General features: G+C 42.0%; 2 protein-coding genes across 2 annotated transcripts in view; both read left to right on the forward strand.

Moving 5' to 3' along the window:
• Positions 1 to 10965, forward strand: part of LOC128375859 (stAR-related lipid transfer protein 9-like) — a 31529-nt gene extending 20564 nt beyond the window's left edge. The window contains exons 7-23 of the mRNA XM_053336278.1: positions 864 to 976; positions 3192 to 3334; positions 3460 to 3527; positions 3740 to 3837; positions 3977 to 4189; positions 4644 to 4741; positions 4830 to 4907; positions 5162 to 5239; positions 6022 to 6201; positions 7712 to 7763; positions 8170 to 8320; positions 8813 to 8930; positions 9031 to 9092; positions 9546 to 9739; positions 9926 to 10406; positions 10577 to 10864; positions 10920 to 10965. Coding sequence (XP_053192253.1) covers positions 864 to 976; positions 3192 to 3334; positions 3460 to 3527; positions 3740 to 3837; positions 3977 to 4189; positions 4644 to 4741; positions 4830 to 4907; positions 5162 to 5239; positions 6022 to 6201; positions 7712 to 7763; positions 8170 to 8320; positions 8813 to 8930; positions 9031 to 9092; positions 9546 to 9739; positions 9926 to 10406; positions 10577 to 10864; positions 10920 to 10965 — 2461 coding nt within the window. The remainder of the gene's footprint in view (positions 1 to 863; positions 977 to 3191; positions 3335 to 3459; positions 3528 to 3739; positions 3838 to 3976; positions 4190 to 4643; positions 4742 to 4829; positions 4908 to 5161; positions 5240 to 6021; positions 6202 to 7711; positions 7764 to 8169; positions 8321 to 8812; positions 8931 to 9030; positions 9093 to 9545; positions 9740 to 9925; positions 10407 to 10576; positions 10865 to 10919) is intronic.
• LOC128375639 (uncharacterized) lies at positions 10951 to 22421 on the forward strand. The gene is made up of 11 exons (XM_053336025.1): positions 10951 to 17485; positions 17771 to 17974; positions 18183 to 18366; positions 18716 to 18862; positions 19059 to 19158; positions 19407 to 19573; positions 19708 to 19772; positions 19938 to 20140; positions 20847 to 20926; positions 21455 to 21616; positions 21733 to 22421. The coding sequence occupies exons 1-11, from the start codon at positions 10986 to 10988 to the stop codon at positions 21832 to 21834; spliced, it is 7914 nt and encodes a 2637-aa protein (XP_053192000.1). The 5' UTR covers positions 10951 to 10985; the 3' UTR covers positions 21835 to 22421.
• Positions 22422 to 22906: the final 485 nt, after the last annotated feature.

Below are 22906 nucleotides of genomic sequence, written 5' to 3' on the forward strand. Positions count from 1 at the left end.
AAGTGATATTAATTTGACAGAGCAGAAATGATGTTTTTCTGTTTTCACCATGCCATATACGCTAATGGAATGGTGTTTTTAAAATCTGAAGATGACAGTGAAATTTGCATAGTAAAGACTCTTTTCTTTCCCTGGTTATTTAGTTGGACTAGCTGTCTAAAATTATTGTCTTGATAAATTGCTCATTCTATAAAATGTCAGAAAATATAGCAAAATACCCTTTATTGAGTCCAAGGCGACATCTTAAATTTTTTTTTTCTTCTTCTTCTGATCAACAGCCCAAAACCAACAACAGCAACTTCTCACATTTATGGAGCTAAGACCAAAGAAAGGCTTTTTTTAACTTGCAAAGTGACTAATTAATAGATCAATATAGCGCTGATTATTTCTCCTGATCTACTAATCGATTATTCAACTAATTGTTACAAGGTCCACAGTACAATCAAGGTACTTTAAATTGTCCAGTAGTAGCAAAATAAGATGATTATGTTGAAAATGCAGATGATGAATTGACAAAATTAAAACGACGTACATAATGTATAGTGAGACTACATGTAGGTCTTTCCGGGTTTCCGCTACAGTCATTTAGGAGTGGCGGCCGCCGCTCCTTCAAATCTCTCTCTCTCTTTTTTTGTTTTAACTGTTCATCACCGCATCTCTCCACCTTCACAGCGGAGGCCTGCCCGGTACTCGCGAGCACTAAGGTAAACTAGGAACTTTGAGGTTATGCGGTTGTCAAGCCTTGACAACCGTTGCGGCGCCGCCGCTCCTAAATGAATGTAGCGGAAACCCTGGTATGGTAAAATGGACATCAAATGATCCGATCTTGACTTTATATCAAAGCTATCCTTCTGTCTCTGCAGCTTTCTGGAGATCTATAACGAGCGTGTCAGAGACCTACTGAAAGGAGGAGAGCAGAAGAAGAGAGCTTCCCTGAGAGTCAGAGAGCACCCTGAGAAAGGGCCTTATGTACAAGGTGAGTCTTCAGGGCAGCTGCACCTTAACTCGTTAATGTGGTTCAGGTAATGTTCATACCAGGCGGGGAGTTCTGGTCCTCTGAAATGAAGCCAACGGGGAAGTAACTTAGAACTGCATTATATCAAAAGGCCACCAGGGGGCGACCGTTTTGGTGTCAAAAGGACTTCCATCTCTATACAAGTCAATGGAGAATTCACCAACTTCTCACTTGATTTCTAACCTCAGTAAACGTTTTCAAAATGTGTTTATGGTCTCAATCTCTAGTTTAAAGCCTTCTTCAATGCAGTATGATGTTCATTTGTGAAATTTTGGCCTCCCTGATTTTATATTTGACGATAAAGCAGGGTATGCATTAGGGCGTGGCTACTTCGTGATTGACAGGTCGATTGACCAATGTCCCCAAGATCCTGCCCTCGCAACCAATCGCAACCTTCCCGCCCCGCCTCATGCCCATATAAGTATAATCCGTGTTTTTATTTTTCCCAGCATGCACCTGAAATTTTCAAGATGGCACTGCCTAGATTCGAAACTATTGGCTTCCAAGCAGCAGTCCACAAACCAGTGGGTGACGTCACGGATTTTATATCCATTTCTTTTATACAGTCTATGGTTCATACATGACCCCATGATACCAATTGTAATTGCACAAAACGTTTAGTTGGAAAAACAACTGATTTCCGTTCTAAAACTAAAAATTTTCTGCCTGTCTTACAAAATAAATATTATTTGGAGAAGTAGAGACTATACATTTTCATAATGTATGTATGTAGATTCTGTATGTTGGGAAAAATGTTACTTTAAATCATCTTGCAACAACCGCATGCCCCAGACTTTGCATGTTTGACTCCCACATTGCTACGATTTGGTGCTTTTGCAGGGATGAGCTTTAAGAAGTGCCCAATGAACATTTGTAACACTTAGAAATAGTTTGCAGTTGGATCATGGTTGTGAAGGAATTTGTCTCAAACACTTTGTAGTGAGAGAGCAAAGATAAGAGCAGATACCAAAGGTTAAATCTTTCTTTAAGCTGTCCCACACACTCAAACACATAATTCAGTCAAATTATGGACTTGTAACATGGTCACAAGTATTTTGAGTTCTGCTGTTGTAAGTTTATTTTACAAGTCACTTTGGTATGTGGTCAGTGTTAGAATTTTCTTCTCTTTTGATCACCACCAAAATTGGCCTTTCTGACTTTCATCCAGACTCTTCTTTTAGCTTGTCTTACTTTTTCCTCTTTTTTCCCCTTTTTCCTACGGTCTTTACAGCCTTTCCTCCTCTCTTTCTCTGCCTCTCATCCGCCCGTCTCCGTATGTTTAAAGCCACACATCCAGTCATTGTCTGTATCAGGAGAAATCCCAGTTGACCAGAGGAAATGAAGTCATTTCCTTGTGGTTCCAAGGAGAACACCATACACACAGCAGATTTGTTCTTCTCCATCAACAGTTGTCCATCCAGCCAGCGTTTCACTGTCACTCTTATTCAGATATTTGTGCTCCCTGACCAATTTAAAACAAACAACAAATAACCACTTACAACGCCAAAAGGGCTCTGTGGTAATCTGTGTGCACACATGTTTAATAGCTACTTACGTTGATGTGATTCATGCCTGGAAGCAGAACATTGCCACCGATTTTTTTTGTTAGTAATTGCTGTGGGAAAGTATTACTAATCAAACCTGAGCATGCACTGATGAGACATGTTTCCTGTTTGTGTCATTTCTGTCTTCTTAAATGTCTTTTTCTTTTTCGCTGAGTTTTGTCAGTTTCAGCATCCATTTCAGTTTTATAGTTTTTTCCCCCAGAGCTATCTTTCTACAAAATGTGTTTAATAGTTTATATTTCATTTATATTTTGCCCAGTTCATCAGTGTAGCTTTGTTCCTAGAGCAGCCACACAAAACCTCAATCTTAAAATGCAAGTCTATATCCTTTATCTTTTAAGCTTAATTCCTTTTAATGTTTAAAGATGATTCAGGTTGTAAGGTCAAACCTTTGCCTGATGTTCATTTCACAATCCTTCACAATGTAGCTGTGCTGCTTTTACCCTTACACAGAGTTTCCCAGATCAAGTTGCATTCATAATTTCCCACAGGGAGAATTGGGTCAATTAATAAATAACCTTTCTGTATTTATATAAAAACATACAACTCTTTGTTTATTTGCTCTTATTTCTAAGCATTTTGCTTCTCTCTTTATCTCTATCTCTAATCAGACCTTTCGCAGCATGTGGTCTCAGATGGCAAGCAGGCCATGGACCTTTTGGAGGAGGGCATTGCAAACCGCATCACTGCAGCAACCCACAATCATGATGCCAGTAGCAGATCCCACGCCATCTTTACTATCCAGTACACACAGGTCATGATCTGTCTCTTGTTCCTTGAATTCTCATGTGTAGTTAATATTATTTGAATCTATTTTCATGTGTAACATTTCTCATTATTTGCAAATCCCAGTCTGATTATTCTCGTCTTTCTCCACAGGCAATACTAGAAAATAACCGTCCTTCAGAAACCGTTAGCAAGATTAACCTTGTGGACTTGGCAGGGAGGTGAGAATGTTTTTAACTGTGTCTCTTCTTTTATCTGCATCCATCTCCAATTTTTTGGCCTAATCATTGACAAAACTGCCCCCTGGTGGAGCTTCACTACTGCCCTGAGACTTTCTAAATTCCACTAGCACTTTATCAGCATTGCATTATTTGCATCTTGAATAATTTCTAAGGACATGAACCTCATGTTTTGTTTGTGTTGTGTCTGATAGTGAGAGAGCAGACTACAACTACTGCAGGGATAGACTAACAGAGGGCTCCAACATCAACAAGTCGCTGGTCACTTTGGGCATCGTCATTTCTGCTCTTGGTAAGTGATGATGCGTGATAAGAAAATAGATTTTATGCGCCTGTTTTTCATTCTACACTTCTGCTATCTTTATTCCTTTCTGTCCATCTCACTTTAATCACACATTCCTCAACTCTCTCTCCCCCGTGTGCCTCCACAGCCCAGAACTCCCAGATGTCCAGCAGCTGCCAGAGTATCAACAGCATGGCTTCTGAGGGCGACAGCAGCACGGTCGGTAGTCACAGCAGCTCCCTGTCTGGAGGAGGAGGTGGTGGCAGCAGGAGGCACTGCTTCATCCCCTACAGAGACTCAGTGCTGACCTGGCTGCTGAAAGACAGTTTAGGCGGCAACTCCAAGACCATTATGATTGCAAGTACGTATCATAGTAATTTTTTGGGGGGTTTTGCATGTTTTATTTAACAATGTATAAATTGCAAGCACTCTATGAGCTTCAGCATGTGACAGTTTAGAGTAGTTTGCATTTTTAGCCCTTTTAGCATGTAAAAGTCTCAGCAATTAAATTAAAAGGGATTTAGTAGTTTTTAAAAGGTGCAGCAGCCAACTGTGTGGTCATAGTTTTCCACAAGTACTGAAAGTTTTTCTCTAAAATGTTTTGTGTGAAATTAAATTAATGGCTGCCTGGTAAGTAGGGAATTAATCTGAAAAGTAATAGTGATTCTTTGTGAGCATGCCAGAAAAGCCAATTGCCAGCCATTTTCCTATAAGGCATAACACATAAAACAGCCAGTCTTATTTCTTGTGATGTTAGTGCTAACTGCTTTATATTCCTGTGTGTGTGTGTGTGTGTGTCTGTGTGTGTGTTACAGCGGTCTCGCCCTCCGTTAACAGCTACAACGAGACCCTGAGCACCCTTCGCTATGCTGCCCATGCCAGAAATATTGTCAACAAGCCTCGGGTTAATGAGGTCAGTGACTGTTTGGTGTTTGATGTTAAGGTTTAATGTTTGATCTAAGCGTTTCGGTAGGTTAATATGAGCTGTGATTCCTGTGCAGGATGCTAACGTTCGGCTGATCAGAGAGCTGAGAGAGGAGATCGACAGGCTGAAGAGCATGCTGCTCAGCTTTGAAATGGTATGGTGACCCTCCATCTTAAGAGTATGACACTAACCCTCTCGTTGATACACCCTGCTGGGTTTACCCAATATATTCTTAGCACTTTAAGGCTTTGAATAAAAGTGATTTGTAGCAAAGGCTTAATGCAGTGATTTGTCTCTTTGTGACGTTTTTAATCCACTGGGTGGTAAAGATTGTATTGCAATGTGTGTGACATTTCCCTTTTGCACAGTATGTTGACATGTGATTTTTCTCCCTCTCTTGACTGACAGCAGCGTAATCCCAGTCCATCCCTCAGTGATGAGAGGGACGGGACTCTTTCTGACATTGTGCTGCAGAACGAACTAAAGGTAACGTAGGGTCGACACAGATAGTTTCATCTGCTTGATTGATAGTCCATGATATAGCAGGCTAGAGTGCTTTTATGTTTAGTTGAATATTTTTTCATCAATTTGACAGATATTTCACATAAAAGAAATCCAGGGCACAGTGTAATAAGTTGCATCAACCTTTGACTGGCAGTTTCATCATCAAATATGTTGTATGGACAAACGTGATTCAAATCACAACTCTACTCAAGCTCAAGTTTGGCCTGTGAGGGTTTAGATGAGATCCAAACAGAAATATTGCATTCAGTTATAAAAAGAGAGTGTGAGATTGCCTATTTGCATGATATAATCTTAAAGGATCCATTCACACAAATTACTTTTTTTATTTAAATTAGTTTCATAAAATAGATAATATTTAACTTAAAATATTTGTTTCGGTATATTTTTAGCCTAGTTTGAAGTAATCCACGTCTTTATTTGTGCTGCCTGACAATTTGTCCCCTTAGCAACTTTGAGGCGAAGTTAAGAAGAAACTGGAAAATTGAATTAGAACATTGCAATTGAAGAGGTTAACATAGAGGTTTATGCATATTTGTGATTATGGATATCTAACAAATCCAAATTATAACGAATAATCTTTTGCCATAGAAGGAGTAGCAGGAGCCAAATTAGTAATAGTTGAAGGACTGGCAGAAGACGTTGTAGCGGATGCAATATATATTTTACCAATGTGGTTTCATCCACCTCACTTCATGGCTTTCCTTCATTGTCTTCATCCATGTACCCCCCCTCCCACCCTTTAGGTTGAGCAGCTCACAAAGGACTGGTCGGAGGGCTGGAGAGACAAGAAGGAGCTGCTGGAGCAGTACAGCGTGGACATCAACAGAGACCGAGCTGGTTTCCTCATCAACTCCCTACAACCACACCTGGTGGCTCTCGAAGGAGATGTTCTCAGCACCGGGGTCGTCTTCTATCACCTCAGGGTACGATTACAAGGAGGCAAATAGTGTCCGTATACAGTATAAATGGTATTAGTGCTAGATTATTGTCTTTTGAGTTAATATCAGAATAAATATTAGAGACATTGTAATTATAGTATAATTAGTTGAGTTTATAGCTATGCAACTCCTGTTAATCATGTTAGTTGTATGGATGGTATTATGTTAGTAAAGTTTTTTAATATAGCACTTTTTATAGACCAAAGTCACAAAATGCTTTACATTATGTTGTACTTTTATTGTTTCTCTCCTTATAATTTCTATTCATCCCCAGAGACATGTTTCACTCAATTCCACATACTTTGTTGTACTGAAAATACACATGTGCTGGAACAACATTCAGCAAATCCTCACTAACTGATATTCTTTGCATTTGCTCTAGTTTTTTTTTTCATCTTCCAACTCTCAAGTTACTGTTTCTGTCATCTCTTTTTTTGTCTACTAGATTCTTCCTCCCCCTCCTCTTCCTACTATTTCTCTCTGTTCTGCTAGAAAAACTCTTGAGAAAAGGTGCGTTTGGATTGTCTTTTCTTTTCACGTTACCCTCCAACTGTCCTGTCGATCTCCCATCGTTGTGCGTGTGTGTGTTTATGTCTTCTGCAATGTATAAAGCTCGGTTGGATAAGAGGTTCTTAGTTCTGAGGCTATGACTCAGGGGAGCTTAAGCTGTCCTGATTCTGACAATGACAAGCATACCCTTAGGCCTGACAATTACACTGTTTCCTGCATGTGAAGAGTCGAGGCCACCTGGGAGCACATGTGGTCCTGACACCATATATGAAAGCCTTTAATCCCATTAGATAAGACTTCCAAGTAAACAAATGACAGTTTTTCTGTCAACTAAGCGCAAGATTAAAAGTGAAAGGACAATAAGACGGTCTTCATAGAACAGTGTGTGAATTTCTTGTCATGATATCTACAGTCGCTTGTGTTTTGAGCACATTCAACTAATGACCAGTATGCATAAGCTGTGCAGGGTCTCCACCACAAAGTCTTGGTCCAACTCAGCTGGTCCACCCTAAGTGACCTGGGCCAAAGTTTTCGGTAATTTCGGGGCTAACCTCCTTAACTTCATCTGGGTGGCAAGCAAGACACAAGAACTTTGAGTTGTAACATAACTGTAGACACAATACTATACTGCTAACTCTTTTATAACATCCTCACACACGCGATATGTTTCTCTCCCTTTAACTTTCTCTCGCTCTTTCTCACTCTTGCTTTCTCTCTCTCGCTATGCACACAACATACACACTAGGCTATTCGATAACGGAGCTGCACAACTTGTATGACACATTTCAGTTTAAAAAGCATCTTAAAAATAGATGAAGAAAAAATGTCCCCTAATGCTCAGGCCTGGCAGGGGGTCAGATTAGGCCTGACATGCTGCCAGGCTTGCATTATGTTGGCAGAAACACTGGTGTGTTTCAATGTTTTTGTTTTAGTAGGATTTTTGAGAATAGCTGCAGTGTTTTAAAATCCTGGTCTTTTATTACAGGAAGGAGTTACCCACATCGGACCTCAAGATCAGTTTGAAGAACCACAAATAGGTATTATTTATTCATTTGATCTCCATGTTAACCTATCCAGCTGTTAATATTAATTTCAGTTTAGAGAAGAACATTTTTTTTCTCAGCTGTTTTCTGTTTCAAGAACCTCTCACAACTTTGTATTATCACAGAGCAAACGTGCAACACATGCAGCATAAAATATGGAACTTTACAGAGGACAAAAATAGAATATCAAGTTCACTAACTTTAACTAGCTTTTCACACTCACAATACAGTACATTGTACATTGAAAAATCATTGTAAAATATGACATGCCCTAAAATGGGCTGTTAGTCTTGCATTAAATGCTGCATTGAGCACTGAATATATCTGGTAGTACAGACGCTGCATCAGCACAGCTGTGTAAATCGGTGTGTATGAATGTGTTTCTGCACTCTGTTTCTAGTTCTGCAGGGCAATGCCAGCTGTGAGATCGAAAACCATGGAGGTGTCGTAACGCTCAGACCGCTGCCAGGCTGTGTCTGCCTGCTCAACGACAGGGGGGTTACTGAGCCCTGCAGACTAGCTCAAGGTCAGTTCATGTCCTCAACAGATCAGTTTACTCACAATGTCTGCTTTCCATTGCACTTTTTTCACATACACATGACACAGATTGGATATTTTGTAATGAAAGTAAAAAGCAAAAAGCCTCATATTTTAATGTGTGATATGAGGCTTTTGGATATGCAGGCATATAACTTGAATGAGAATAAATAATTAATGTTATGTTAATATCCTGAGAGATTTGTTGACATTTTCATCCATATGAAAGCTTACCCTAAGGACACTGGCTATGTGCTGGATGTCATATATAAGTTAATCTACAATTAAATATGCATGCACACTTAAAAATGCATAGATAGATTTAATGTCACATATAGGTTAATGTTTAACCATTTACACACACACACTTAAAGATGCACTGAGTCATCCCGGGGAGATACACTGACACACACTTATACACACTCTTCCCCACACTGCAACACACACACACACATACACACATACACCTCCTGTCCATAGCTTACACTGTTACACGATGAGCACAGTGTGCAACAAAGGATATGTCTCTCTTTGTCTGTAGGGACTGTGATCACCTTAGGAGGAGTGCATAAGTTTCGCTTCAACCACCCAGCAGAGGCAGCCGTCCTCCGTGAGCGCAGGCGGGTAGGTGCTGCTCACCTGAAATGCAAAAATGATGCTGTTGGTTATGATTGCAATCAAGTTAAAAAATGTTTTATCTCTGCCAAATCTCTACTGTTCTCAGGCCAGTGAAGGTGGCATGTCCTGCACGTACATCGATCTTTGCCCCCTCACCCCTGACCACAGGTAAATAGAACCTAAAAAAAAAGAACACCAGGACAATATTCATCACTGTGTGCATGTGTTTGATGCACAGTGATCTTCTTCTGTCAACTCACAGCTTGCATATTTTATTAGAGGTACAAGTGTTCTACCAGTGTACATGCTTGAGAAATAGGGCAATGTGTCATGCATGTCTCCCTCCAGTTGGTGGAGATGGCATGTTTTTCCATTAGCCCCCACCCTTCATACCCAGTTAGCTGTTTACATGAAAGGCCCAGTTGTTGCTTGGTTACTGGTAAGACGCTAAACTGAAGATCAACAGTACCTTTTACTTTGACACTGCTACACTGCCAACAAACTACTAAATCAGGCAAGGTAAAATGGTTACTTTAGTTTTCCTGGATGTCTTCTTTGGTTTTTCCATCACAGTTTCTAAGTCTGTGTGTTTCACTGTGACTCTATTTGCCTCTTTTAAAGTGATGAGCAAGTGAAGCTCCAAGAGCAGCCGGGAGCCAGTCTCTCCCCTGGTGAGGAGCCTACTGCTAAACAGCGTGTGGAGGAGCAGCAGCGCTACGTGGATAGTTTGCGACAGGAGATTCACTCTGGGCAGAGACGGGCTGAGAGAGATTTGGAGAGGGAGCAGGCCCACCTCCGACAGCAGCAGAGTGAGAGTAAGTACTCCACTTCCACAGTCTCATATTTAGATAAAGGTTATTATTATTTCTCACATAAAAAAAATTTACTTTCATAATGCAAAAGCCAAAGTTCTCAGAAGATTGGTAGATGTTGGGCACTGTAGGTGTAAAAGATTTCTACTCACTTCCGACTTTGACTTTTTGTGAATCTTTACCCAACAGTCCAGCAGTGGATTTTGCAGGAGAAACAGCGTCTGTCAGCTGTAGATCAAAGAGTCACCCAGGAGCTTGGAGTTCAAACAGACCTGGTCCCTGCACCCCTCCTTGAGCGGCTGACAAATCAGGCATCTGGGGATCAGGAAGGTCTAATAGTAAATCGTCCATCCCAGGTAGTAAGGGCCAGGAAGAAAGCGGTACAGGAGGAGTTGCTAAAGCATCACGCCCTCTGCCGTGCTGAGAGCCGCATCCGGCGGAAAAGACTTCATTACCAGCTGGAGAGAATCGCTCGCAAGCGGGATCTTTTGGAAGCTAAGAGAGAATTGCAGCGGCTGGAAAAGTCCTTGCCTCCAGGACCAGACAGCCCTGAGTCTCCTGAGCTAGGGTCTCCCCAGAAGCTCAGAGGGCGACCGTTTGTTTCTCGAAGACATTCATTCTCAGCAGATCTTCTGTCCCGGCTCTACCCACAGCACACCCCTATCTTCAGGTAAGCACAGGAGGTTTTAAAAACTGCATGAAGGGTCTATTACAATTCAACATTTTTCAGTGGCAGTTAGATCAGAAAATCTAGCCACAGAGAAAACACATAAATTGGTCATGGTTTCTTTCACCATCTATATTTATGTAGAGCTTAAATTATTTTTTTACTCTCAACAGACACTTCCTGAAGAGAAACAGATCCCCAGAACTTACTTCCAATTCGTCCGTAACGTCTGATTCCATTGGCAGCAGGAAGTGGGTTTCGGATGAGTGCATTCCTCGGGAAAGGACCCAGAGTTGTTCCGGCACTCTGTTCTCAGGACAAAGTAAAGCCTGCCGGAATAGAGTCGGCTCCTCTGAAAACATCAGACAAACCTCCAAGGAGGAGCCCCAAGCTCAGCCCTGCAGGGAACGTCCAGAAAGGAAACCTCTGCTGCCGAACCGAGAACTGTCTTTTAAGAACCGGTCAGATCAGAATCAGCCAGTTACCTTGAAGTCACCACTTAGTTCTTCAGTGCAGCCGGTCAGCAAAGAAAATGTACAAGGATCCACAACAGAGAAACTGAGTTCTCAGATTGTCCCTTGTATGAATGTAAAAAACCCATCTCATACCAGTGACAATGGAGTGGAAACCATTAGGAAATCCTTTTCTCACTCTGTTGGGCCCAAGTTAAAAACAGCTCTGTCCAAAGTGTTCAGAAAACCACCAACGGGTGTAAATGGAGGACGAGGCCCCAAAGTTTTGGGGAGGATAACAAGCAAATTTCACTGGAGACAAAGAAGAGACAGAAACTTTAAAGACACCAAGATGAACAGAAGTAAATGTAACATTAAAGCAGCTGTGTCATGTGAGGAGCTTGACCAAAGGACTCGGTTTGAGGATGTTAGGCAGAGGCGGTGGCATAGTACAGAGACCCTGACGAATAAGACCAGCAGATGGGTCGAGAGGCAGCAGGAATTGGTCAGATGGGAGGAAGATGATAGGGAGGTGGAGGGAGAGAGGGAAGAAGCAACATCAGACTGTGAGAGCCTTTTCTCTCTTGATTCTCTGTCCTCTGCTTATGCAACAGCCCTAGCAGAGCAGCTGAGACACGAGGAAGGAGCTCAGAGTGGAGCAGAAAGTGAAGACAGTGAGATGTCCAAAGATTCGTTGGCTGTGGGGAGCTGTGAAAAATACTCTGTAGGGAGAAGACTTGGCCAAACAGTGGTTCCAACTTACTCACTTGTGACAGATGCCTCCTGTTCATCCACAGTGCACAACAAGACACGAGAGATCAATTTAAAATGGGACAACTGTCAGAAACCTCAGGTGATGCCAGCAGAGCCATATTGGAGCCAGCAAGGCTCCCCAGAAACAACACATAGAGAGGAAATTGGTGGCACAAGCAAACCCCTTTCCCAAAACCCATTAGCAACAGATTTGAGAGGCAGAGACACTGTCCACCACATGATGAAGGACTTTGGTAACATGCAGACCACTTCAACATGTAGCCCCCGTTCCCTGAGCAGCTGTAGTGTGAGGGAGTCAGAGAGCCAGCTGCCACTCACAGATGCCTGGTCCTCCACCGATGCAGCAGACAGTCCCAGGATTTACAGGGATTCTCTACCTTTCCAAAGAGAGATGATGTTCAGAGGTGTAGAGAGCAGCACCAGCAGCAGCTCGGGCCCAACCAGTATGAACCTCTCAGACTCTCGTAGCGAATCTGGAAGCTCAACATCCACCAGCTTGGAAGCTGTAAATGTAACGGTGCAGACTCAAGCCTCGCAGGCTCTAACAACACCACATGATGCTTTGATATCACAGAAAGATTTAGAGCAATTAGAAAATATGCAAGAGGCTATTACAGATACTTCAGATGACAACAGCAACAGACGTCCACTATGCGTGCCCACCACAGATCAAATCGCTTATGTGTCACCCACCGAGATCCCCCACACTACACAACTCGCATCAGAATTGCCTCAGGTGTTCACAGATGGACCTGATGCGGTTGCTGCTGATGTTGTGATGTCCTCTGACACCGAAATGTGTGCCTCGGGTTGTCAAACAGAAATGCATTTCGCCTCAAATCCTAAAAAGCAAAGTCAAGTATTGAATATGATTTTTGACACTGCAAATGCCTTCAAAGTGTCCACTGAAGATGAAGTACTATGCAATGTCGATGGTGCAAAACAAAAGTTGAAAGATATGCACAAATACGATTTTACCAAAGATTTATCCCCTACAAGGGATGAAACAGTAGATGGGGTTGACGCCAAAGGCTCTGAGCAGTACGTTGCACTACAGCAGGAACTTGTTAAATCACCTTGTAAAAATTCCAGGAAGAGGAACAAAGACCAGCAGGATGCTTTCATGGGCAGCCTAAAAATTCCAAAAAGGAGCAACAGCGGAGAGTTGGTGAATTTCTGCTCTACTCCAGTTGGCAGCCAGGATGATATTTGGCTTGATGACAATAACAACACTAGTGACTCTAAAGGAGAAGAATCTCCCGCGGAAACTGACAGCCCCGGATTTGATTCTTCTCACGGGGATGGCAGCGTTAGACAAGACACAGTGGCGTCAGTGGCATCGCCAGTTTCTGATCCTGTGTCCACGAAACTTGGACAGATTTGTAAGAGCTCTGAGCACTATGAATGTGGTTTTAAAAGTGGAGACAAAAGTTCTCTTAGTGGTAATTCTGCAGGAGAGAAGAAAGCAGTTGAAAAAGGTGATGTAACAATAAAAGAAGTTGTTGCAGTATCAAAAGAGGGCAAATCCCAAAATGATAAACAGGGAAAACATCAAGAAAATAGAAAACACACATGTCAGTCGGAGGCAATTTGTAGCGCTATTGACCTGAGAATCTCAGAAGTTGTGAAAGAGCACATGAAAGTGTCATTGTTCAGCAGCAGTTGTGACAGGAATAGGAGTCAGAGCCTGAATTCCTTGTCATCATCTGCATGTCATTTTAGCTGTAAAAGCGATGAACATAGTTGTGGAGAAAAACAGAATAGAGGTGAGAGGAGTGATCAGGTAAAACAAGTGACAAACCTCAGTGGATACTCATTGGAAAGGACAACATGCTTAAACACAGTGGACAAAAATGAGCAGCAGGCCTCAGAAATACCTGCTGAACTGTGCAGTAACCATTACAACAACACTCTTAAGTTTACTGCAGTAACACAAAAGATTGACCATGCTCAGAGCTATTCTGATGGCACATCAAAAAAGCCAGTAAATGATTGCTGTGTTTTCCAAAACTCCCCTTCAGAAACCAAGAACATTACATCAAATCTGACACTGAAATGTCACGGAGAGTCTGAGGACACCAGCAACCCCACGTTGAAACCAATGAGTTTATCCTCAGTGAGTTATTTCACCTCAGCAAGAATATGTGTCGATTCTCAAGCAACTGCTGTGGAGAAAAATGATACAAGTCAACCAAAAGAAAATTCTCATCTCAATCCAACTGTCAGTTTTATTTGTTCAAAAAGAGTGGAGCACCCAAGCTGCTCCGAAGGCCCCGCTTTAAATTCTGATTTCCCACAACTCCCCCAAATTGCCCTTGACACACCTTCTTCCACTGATGCCACAAAGGTGAACACTTGCTGTAAATATGTAAAGGATGTCAGTATGGAAGACGCATCCAGTGTTGATGATGAGGGCTGTCACTCAAAAAAACAAACCTCTCCAAGGCCAGTCAAACAGCATATTCAAAATAGCCCTCACTTGTCCGAGGCTGTGAAAATATTCAGTGATGGAGGATTCAGTCAATTCAGACCACACGACAATCACAGTGACCAGAATACGTCCGCTCCTGAGAACCAGCCCAGACATGATGAAAGCGAAACAGACACCACGCTAGGAGGTAAACCTTGTATCAAAGCACAGGATCAGATCAGCAATCTACAAACAGATTCAAATAACTTGGCTCAGACGTTTGTGGTCAATATGAATTACAAAAACAAATGTCAGAATATGCCACATTCAGAGTGCAAATTTGATAAAGATACCCGTGCCCAGAGCCAAGGTGATTATGTAATGAAAAATGACAAAGATGTATTGATCCCCCAGTCAGACGTGCAGCTGCCAGAAAGCTTGGCAGAGTCTAAATATGAATGTGGTTCTACACAACTGCGACACAAAGTGCAACAGGGAAATGGCTTCAAAAATAGAAGATCTGTAATGCCCCAAGAGTGCAAGATAAACACACCTGGTGCCGCACAGGGTAATTCTGCTCTTATATCAAAAAAGGCCAAGACTAAGAGGTTCAGAAGGTCTAAGATCCAGACTCATCCCACCTCTTCCTCTGACTCCTCTTATAAGTCTTCATCAGATGAAGAGGATGACAAAACCTCCAGAGTGCATCACAGCAGGCTTTCATCTACAGGGGGAAAGCTTGGATCTGAGAGTACCGGCAAACTAGAAGTCAGACAGCTTAGAAGTAACGATGCAGATACTTCTGCTACAGTGTCAATAAGAAAATGTAAAGTGAAGACTTGTTCTTCAAAAACTGAGGTTCAGTTTAGTAGAAATTGTTGCCAAAAAAGACATTCTTTACCCCCGCTTGCAAAGAAAAGCGAAACACATCATATACTGAAGACTCAGGACTCCACCATGCATTTTGCCTCTAGCGACATCAATCCTTTTGTTCACCACTGGCAAGACGAGGAGTCAAACCAACACTGTTATAAAAACCCAGCATTTGGAAGTGCCGCCGACCTTTCCTGTAAGTCTCCACTTTTAAACAGTGCAGAAAAGCGTATAACAAGATGCTGTAGTGTCGACGATGGTTTGAATGGGCAAAACTCTCCTTTCAACTCCCATCTCAGCACTTACGCCACCAACAAGGGGCTCTCCAGTACGCTCAGCAGTATGGAGGATTATAAAGAACAAGTCAACAAAACATCTCAGATTACGACACATCAACAGACATCCAATGAAGTTCACAGTCACCCAGTCAATCTGACAGTGAACAGTAGTTCTTCAAGTAATGATGGTCCCAGCAGTTTTGGTAACAACTCCAGTCATGTGGATGAAATCATGGTTGTTTACTCATCTGAGCAAGAGTCATCTCAGGCCAATAAAACACAGGCGCAAAAGAGGAGGACATGTGAGCATGGCACTCAAACTGAGCGTAACCTTCAGACAATGCTGGTTTATGCTAGTAGTAGCAGTAGTAGTGCTCTAAAGAGGAAGGAGCGGCACAAAAGGAGCAACACTGATGTACCTGTGACACAGAAAACCAAAGTGGACATTAAAGAATCTACAACATGGGCTAGCATGGAAAGCATGTCAGCCCATCTCTCAAAGCTGATTGACAGCACCTCAGACCTGCTGGAGGACGTCCAGGGAATGAGAACAGGTGAAGTCCTCAAGTTCAGTCCACAAAAGAGCGTCAACTTGTCAAATATCAGCGTCTCTTATAGTGAGTCTAAAGACTGCACCAAGAGAAATTGTTCAACTCAAACGGCAGTAGATGTTGGGATTCAAACAGAAAGGTCTTCAATACTAGCAAAGATGGAAATCGCTAACCATCAAGCATCTAGTGAAAGGTCCAAACCTCTTGAAGTCAATGTGACAGTCAGAGTGATTGGTTCTGAGGTCGTCGATGTGTTGAAAGACAAGGATGTTCACTGTGTGGTGAAAACGAAAGCTAACACAGATGAAAAGATGCAAAGCATGCCCGACCTGAGGCTTAACACCTCTGCTGCAGCAAAAAGGTCTTCTATACAATCAGAGAATGACCCTCTCAAAACACCACCTGTGAAGACTGCAACTGAATGTCAAAGACATGTAAGATCGGCTTCTTCTAGAGGTTCAAAGCAAAGCACGCCTGAGGCACTGTGCCGCAAAAGTGTTGCAGTCTCTGAAATCACCCCCAGATCATCAAGAAACAGCTACCAAGAAAATCACAGCTCTTCACCGTGTTCAAAGAAAGAGACTACATACACAGATCGAGCATCATCTCCCATACTCACTGTGGGAATGAGATTACATATGAAGCAGAGAGGGAAATGCTCCACACTTTGTCCTCCAAAATATCAAGATGGAAATACAAACCATGCTTCAGAGGAAGAGAGCCTTATTGTATCTCTTAGAAAGCAGTCAGCATTTACATCTATTTCAGAAGACGATCAAATACCCAGACAGGATTGTGATGTTTCCTCTAGTAAATCAGAGTCTGTATCACTTGAGGAGGTGAGTGAAATGAGTTGCTCCAGCCCAAAAGGCTCCGATAAGGGCTCTGCAAGCCTAAATTCATCACTGGATAGATATACAGACACTGACAGGAGAAATATTGCCTTTAAAAACAAAGGCAACACCCAGCCCAGTCTCAAATGGCAGATGACTTGTCTTCAAAGTCCCCAGTGGAGGACTCCGACTTCGACTGATGGTTTAACTATGCAGAATCATATCTCTCCCATATTAAAACAGACTGATGTACCCAAACAGCTGACTATACCTGGACATGGCAAAACATCGAACTACACAACTAAACAGAGACCTGCAGTGGATTCTGTAGATTTTTCTGTCGATGCCTACAATCCTTCCCCAATCAGCGCCAGGACCGTTCAGCTTCAAGAGGACGACACAGTGTCACTGGCACCCAGCGAGTGCAACACGGATATCCTTGTGAACACTAAACCTGTCACCAGCACAGCCATGTGTCTAGAACAGGAGAGAGTCCCCGAGGACCTTCCCATGCACAATAAGTTCACCAACTGGACAGGCATCAACTGTGAACAATCAAAGCGCTGGAGTCTCCCCAACAAACTGACCACAAGTTTTAAAAGCGACCATAAGGAGAGCAGAAACTGTGCCGAATGGGGCGAGATGGAGAGTTACGCTTCAAATGCAGAGTCCATGCCACAGAGTGACAGAAGGGCGAGAGAGATAGAGAGGCTACGCCAGGAGAGAGAGCAAGTGATGGCAACAGTCAGCCTCAACATGAACCCAACGCCGTTGACTGTGGAGCTGACTGAAGCCAAACTCCATTACGGCCTGGGAGAGACAGATACACTGTTAAAGATGCTGTCCCCAAAGTCCAGAGAAGAGATAGAGCCACCAACCCCTGCTCCTTCCAATCAGCAGCTGTATGATAGGTAAAGATACACATGACTCACTTACTCTTTAATTTTAATATTTTACAACTGTCTTAAATTGATTAGGACAGTTTCTTTAGATAATAATACAAAAAATATGATTCAATACTTAAATGCCAAAGAAATGTTTTCTTTTTAAAAACTTAGTTTAGGCAACATAAACATTAGGTTTACTATTTCCATTTTTTTCATTCGACAGTATTCTTTTGTTCTCAATGCATCATTGTCCATTGACCATATTTGTTTTTAATTGTATTTCTGCTTTTTGCGATCCTTTCCTTTCAGACACCGCAGGAGTATCGAGGGTTTGAGGCAGGAGAGGGAGGTTCGTCTCCAGACTTACCGGAGAGCTCGTAGTCTGAGTCCTAGCAAACATCCTCGCTCCTTTCCTCAAGAGGCCGTTCCCTCCCCCAAGGTTTCTGCCGCCATGCCCAGTCGACGTAAAGACTACCTGCAACAGCTGCGCCAGGAGGTGATAGACAGCACCAGGTACGACACTGGGTTTTTATTACAATTTCATTACAATATGGTCATATTGGTTTAAAATTGAGTACATGAATGTTTCAGATTTCTGTGAAAAATGCCAACATAAAATTTAATCTAAAGTATGTATCTAACATGTTTATTATTTTTCTTTAAATACAATTGCTGTTTTGCATTACTTGACTGAGATTTCACCGAATGACACATTTGACAGAATACCAGAGCCTCCCAAAGGAGAGGGCCATTGCCCGTCTGATATTGAGCAGCTGTTGCGTGACTACGGCCGTGCCCGGGAGGAAGCCAGGACGGAGATTGCAAAGGCACGTGAACGACTGCGAGAGAGGACTGAGCAAGAGAAGAGGAGGCTTCAGCAGCAGGCCTTGTCTCAGGAAGTAAAGGTTAGTTTATTGTCATTGCAGTGTCATGATTAATTTATTATAAGTCACAAAAACAACAATGACAAAAGACATTATCAGTGTTTGAATGAATTTGCTTCGGCGGTAGATGGGACTGTTTTTTTTAATAATAGAAAAGTTCATTTTTCAGTTTGCAGCTGAATGGATGATTCCAGTTCACCTGCTACTATATCAAACATGTCGTGTATGTCAGAGGTTATTAATGTTAACATAAAATACGAATGCTTGATAAAATATTTTGGTTGTAGATTTTCAATAACTTATAATTTTATTCATAACATTGTAGAGCTGCATATATACCTTCCCTGATATCTCCTTTTATGTTCGTCAGGATGACCTGAGGCATCGGACTAGAATCAGCAGCAGCACCTTGTGCACAGGATCTAGCTTGAGTCTTTCCTCTGGACCAACGTCCGGGTACAACAGCGGCAACCCTGTCCAGCTTTCACCTGGCAACAGACCAGTTCTTACTGGACAGGTTGGTGCACTGATGTTACACATTACAGAACATTTTAGTAATTGATATTAAGATAAAATACACAGAAATTCAAGATTAATCTGATTCCTGATCATTTAGATGTAATAAAGGCATCACAAAAAGGTATTTGTAATTTAACTTTAGGAGCTGAGCACACACACAGGCTGACTGTATTGATGTCACTGTTTTGGTTTAGACCACAGGATTCCAGGATGAAGGGCTGAAGGTCAGAACTCGTCCTCCTGTATGTGGCCCTCAAAGTGTGAAGACACAGAGTGCCTGGCTGTCTGCCCAGGGTAAGGACTGAACTTTGAATCACAAATCACAAACAGACTTTAGTAAAACAGCCATCAGGAGTATGTTAAATGTTTTCATTTTAAAGAAGAAATGCTTGTTTACCATCTCATCATAAATACATACATTACACATTACACATTACACATTACACATTAGACACTAAAAGATACGATTCCATATAATATGAAATTGTTAAAGTTGGTTCCCTTTTTCTAAATTCCATGTTAACTTCCTTGTGTTTTATTAGATGTCCGTCTTGAGACTCCTGTCACCGGGTTTGAGCCACTGATGACCTCATCTCCATCACCCCCGATGTGTACTCGACGGCGCACCGCCTCCTTCGGTTCCTCCTCTTCCATATCCACAACTTATCAGGATATCACATCCAGCCTCATCGGCCGAGCTCTAGCTGAGGTAATATACCATTCAGACTGCAAGAACATTTGTGGTGTGAGAGAACTCATTGACTGTACACCATAATGATGATTCATGTTTGTAATCTAAACTTTCAGGGATTTGTATCAGGTTGTAATTTTCTTTCTCATTAGGTGCGGCTTGCTTCCTCTGGGGATTTGAGCAACCTGATGATGGGAAAAGCTGCAGCAGGCTGGAAGTGAGCATAATGATTTCCCTTTACTAAACTCATCCAAACATGATCTGTCCTTGAGACTATCGCCAACCATAGGATCTACTTTCTCAGGATTTTTTCCAAGTCCGTTCTTAGATGAGATTAAGTGGCTCATTCATGTGCTAATATAATAAGTCTGTATTTATTCAGATACCAGGGAGAAGAACGGGGCATCCAGGCTTACTATAAGCCCTCCTCCAGCCTGTCTGTCCATGGTTTCCTGGGGGCTGGGGAGCTGGACAGACCCCTGGACAGCCTGTGGAGCCTGATCTGCCAGCTGTCCAAGAGCCACATGTATAATCAGTCAGTCCGTTCTGTCTGGACACGACCACTAGATGACAGCACTCAGCTGGGTGAGCTAATGTCTCTGCACAGTCTGGATTCTCATCACATATTATTCATGTTTGAAGCAAACTTTCTGAAATCCCCAAAATAGTAGATATTTAATATTAAATCAGCTCCTCTGATATTACTAGTTCATGAGATACAGATAAATATTTATTTGCAATTTAAGCTTGATGTGATGGAAGAGTTTTCCTTGCAAAAAATGTGCATTTTTGCAAGAGTATAAGTATAGAAGATGTTTATGATTTTTGTCTTTGCTGCAGAATTATTTATATTTTTGCAAGGCACTTCAAATGATGCATCTGCATTCATAAGTTAACTATGGGACAGTACAGTACAGTACAGTCACATTCATCAATGACAGATTTATTATATTGCATGACCACCTCCATTCTCACACCTGCAGTATGTTGCACTTTATACCTGATGGCGCATCATATATTATACTTTGTTCACATGTTTCTTACTCTCACCCAAGTTTTAGTTTGACTATTTGATTTTTTGCACACACTGATGTAGAGTTTATTACTATTATTGTTGTATCAGGTTACAAATATCTCAATTTTGCTCTTTTTACTGAAAACTGAAAGTTCCCCTCCCCACCAACTGTCTGGAGTAATATTGTTCTGCTTCTTCTTGTATTTTCCTTTATTTGCACATTTTTATCAACCACGTTTGTCCATCTGACACACTTTATCTTGTATTTCTCTTTAGTCTACATACTAACAGATCCGTCCACCTGCCACCTCAGCCAGCCGCGGGACTTCTGCTGCATCAGCACCGAGTCCAAACAGGTAAGCACAGCTGCAAAATCAACCAGCCGCTCCTGATGATTGCTGCTAGTTGCCCTTGTACAGGGTTCATTGAGCATTTGCGGCATAGCGAAACATGAAACCGCACTTCAGTTTGAAGGAGAAAATTCAGTTTACTGTCATATTAGTGTGGCGTGAAATCAGGAGAGGACACTGCTGCCTCTTGTAATTACAACCAATTTAACTGCAAGCGGTGCAGCATTGAGCTTTTCATCCACAAAATGTAGAACAGGCTAACAGTTATTTAAAAACTGCTCATGCTCTTCAGCACTACCTCAAAGAAACGACAGTGAGCGTAAACAACAGTGACCCAGAGGCAGTGGGTGTGGAAGAAACCGTGTCAGCTGTTGGTTATCAGTGTCGGTGAACAGTTGCCTCTCGGCTGATCAAAAGGCTGCACTGCCTGTTTTATTGATGTTTTTTCTCTCTCTCTCTCTCTCTCTCTCTCTCTCTCTCTCTCTCTCTCTCTCTCTTTCTCTCTCTCTCTCTCTCTCTCTCTCTCTCCTCCAGGGTGGGCTCAGCATATTGGCAATGCAGTCTGTGTTCGAGGAGTCTCTGCCTCGTCCCAGTGTGGATGCCGTCCGAGGGGAGATGATGCCCAGTTGCTGGATCCTGCAGCCAGTCAGACGAAGTGGTGGACAGGAAGTCACCAGGGTCATCTACCTAGTGCAGGTGAGCTGATGAACAAAGCTATACAAAGTAATAGTTGGCAGGCTGAACTTTATGTGAACAGTGTTTGTCTTCATTTTGTTATTTTGTCAATGAATCATTGTCATCATCTTCTCCAGGTGGATCTAGGCTCTCCATCTTTTCCTCAGCGACTCTTGAACACTGTTGCCAGGAGACAAGCAGCCGTCATCGCTGATCTTGACGTTTTCCTCGCTTTGTAAGTCCGTGGGATGCACGAAGACACATCTGCAGTGAGCACTTAGACTTAACTGTCTCCACCGTGGAGTTAGTCTGTCTTTTCAATTTGCACCTAAACATTATTTTTACTTGACTTTTTAAGAGCACTGTTACATTTATTTCCAGCTACGAAGTTGAAGCAGCTTTTTTTCTATGAAGGTATTTAAAAAAATAAATTTTAAACTGTATTTTTGTACATGTTTGTAAAAGTTTTTAACAATCACAATCCTATTTTACCAAAGATTTGTTAGAAGTTGAAGGAAATGACCTGCCGTGACCCATTCTGTGTATTGTTCTTAATTTTAGGCAACTTGATAGTTAGTTATCCCAGGTGGCGAAGTGGTTACTGATACGATGAAATAGCTTAATAAATATGTTATAACCTGATTAGTACCACCTATTTAGCCACTATATATATAATACCTGTTAGCAGCATGGTGTCTTTTGATTTCATACCATATGCTAACTTGGACAGCCAAATATGTTAAAGTCAATGAGGCATATAGCAGGAGAACATTTCAATTGTAACTCAAAAGAGATTACACTAATTATGCGATATGTGTTAGTGTTTTTCCTGTCTTTTCTTCCTATGTATAATAGATATAGCCAGTTGTGTAGTGACAAGGACGTGTCAGTACATCTGAGATTAAAACCATACCCAGATGGCGGCATCACTCTGTGCCACATCCCAGTTATGTAGTTGTTGCAAATACTTAAATGCTTAGTTATATCCTACTTTGGGTCACTGATGAGGTTGATATGACTGATACAGCAAGTGTTTCGAAAGGCATGTAAGTTTCTTTTCAGCCATGCTAGCAGCATGGCTCTACTGATATCCAGACTTCTCCTGAATGTCCATGTGTCCAGTACTTTGATTTATATAGCAAATGTTCACATGCCCACAAGTTAAACTAACCGTATGAATATTGTACACAATACACCTGCTTAACATCTGCAAGTTAGCATTATCATTGTTTGTGTTGAACATTTTAGCATGCGTATGTTAGCAATTTAAGTCAATGTACCGCAAGTGAAATTTACCACATCTGAGCTGAG

This window comes from Scomber japonicus, chromosome 16, assembly GCF_027409825.1.
Source record: "Scomber japonicus isolate fScoJap1 chromosome 16, fScoJap1.pri, whole genome shotgun sequence".
Classification (NCBI taxonomy): Eukaryota; Metazoa; Chordata; class Actinopteri; order Scombriformes; family Scombridae; genus Scomber; species Scomber japonicus.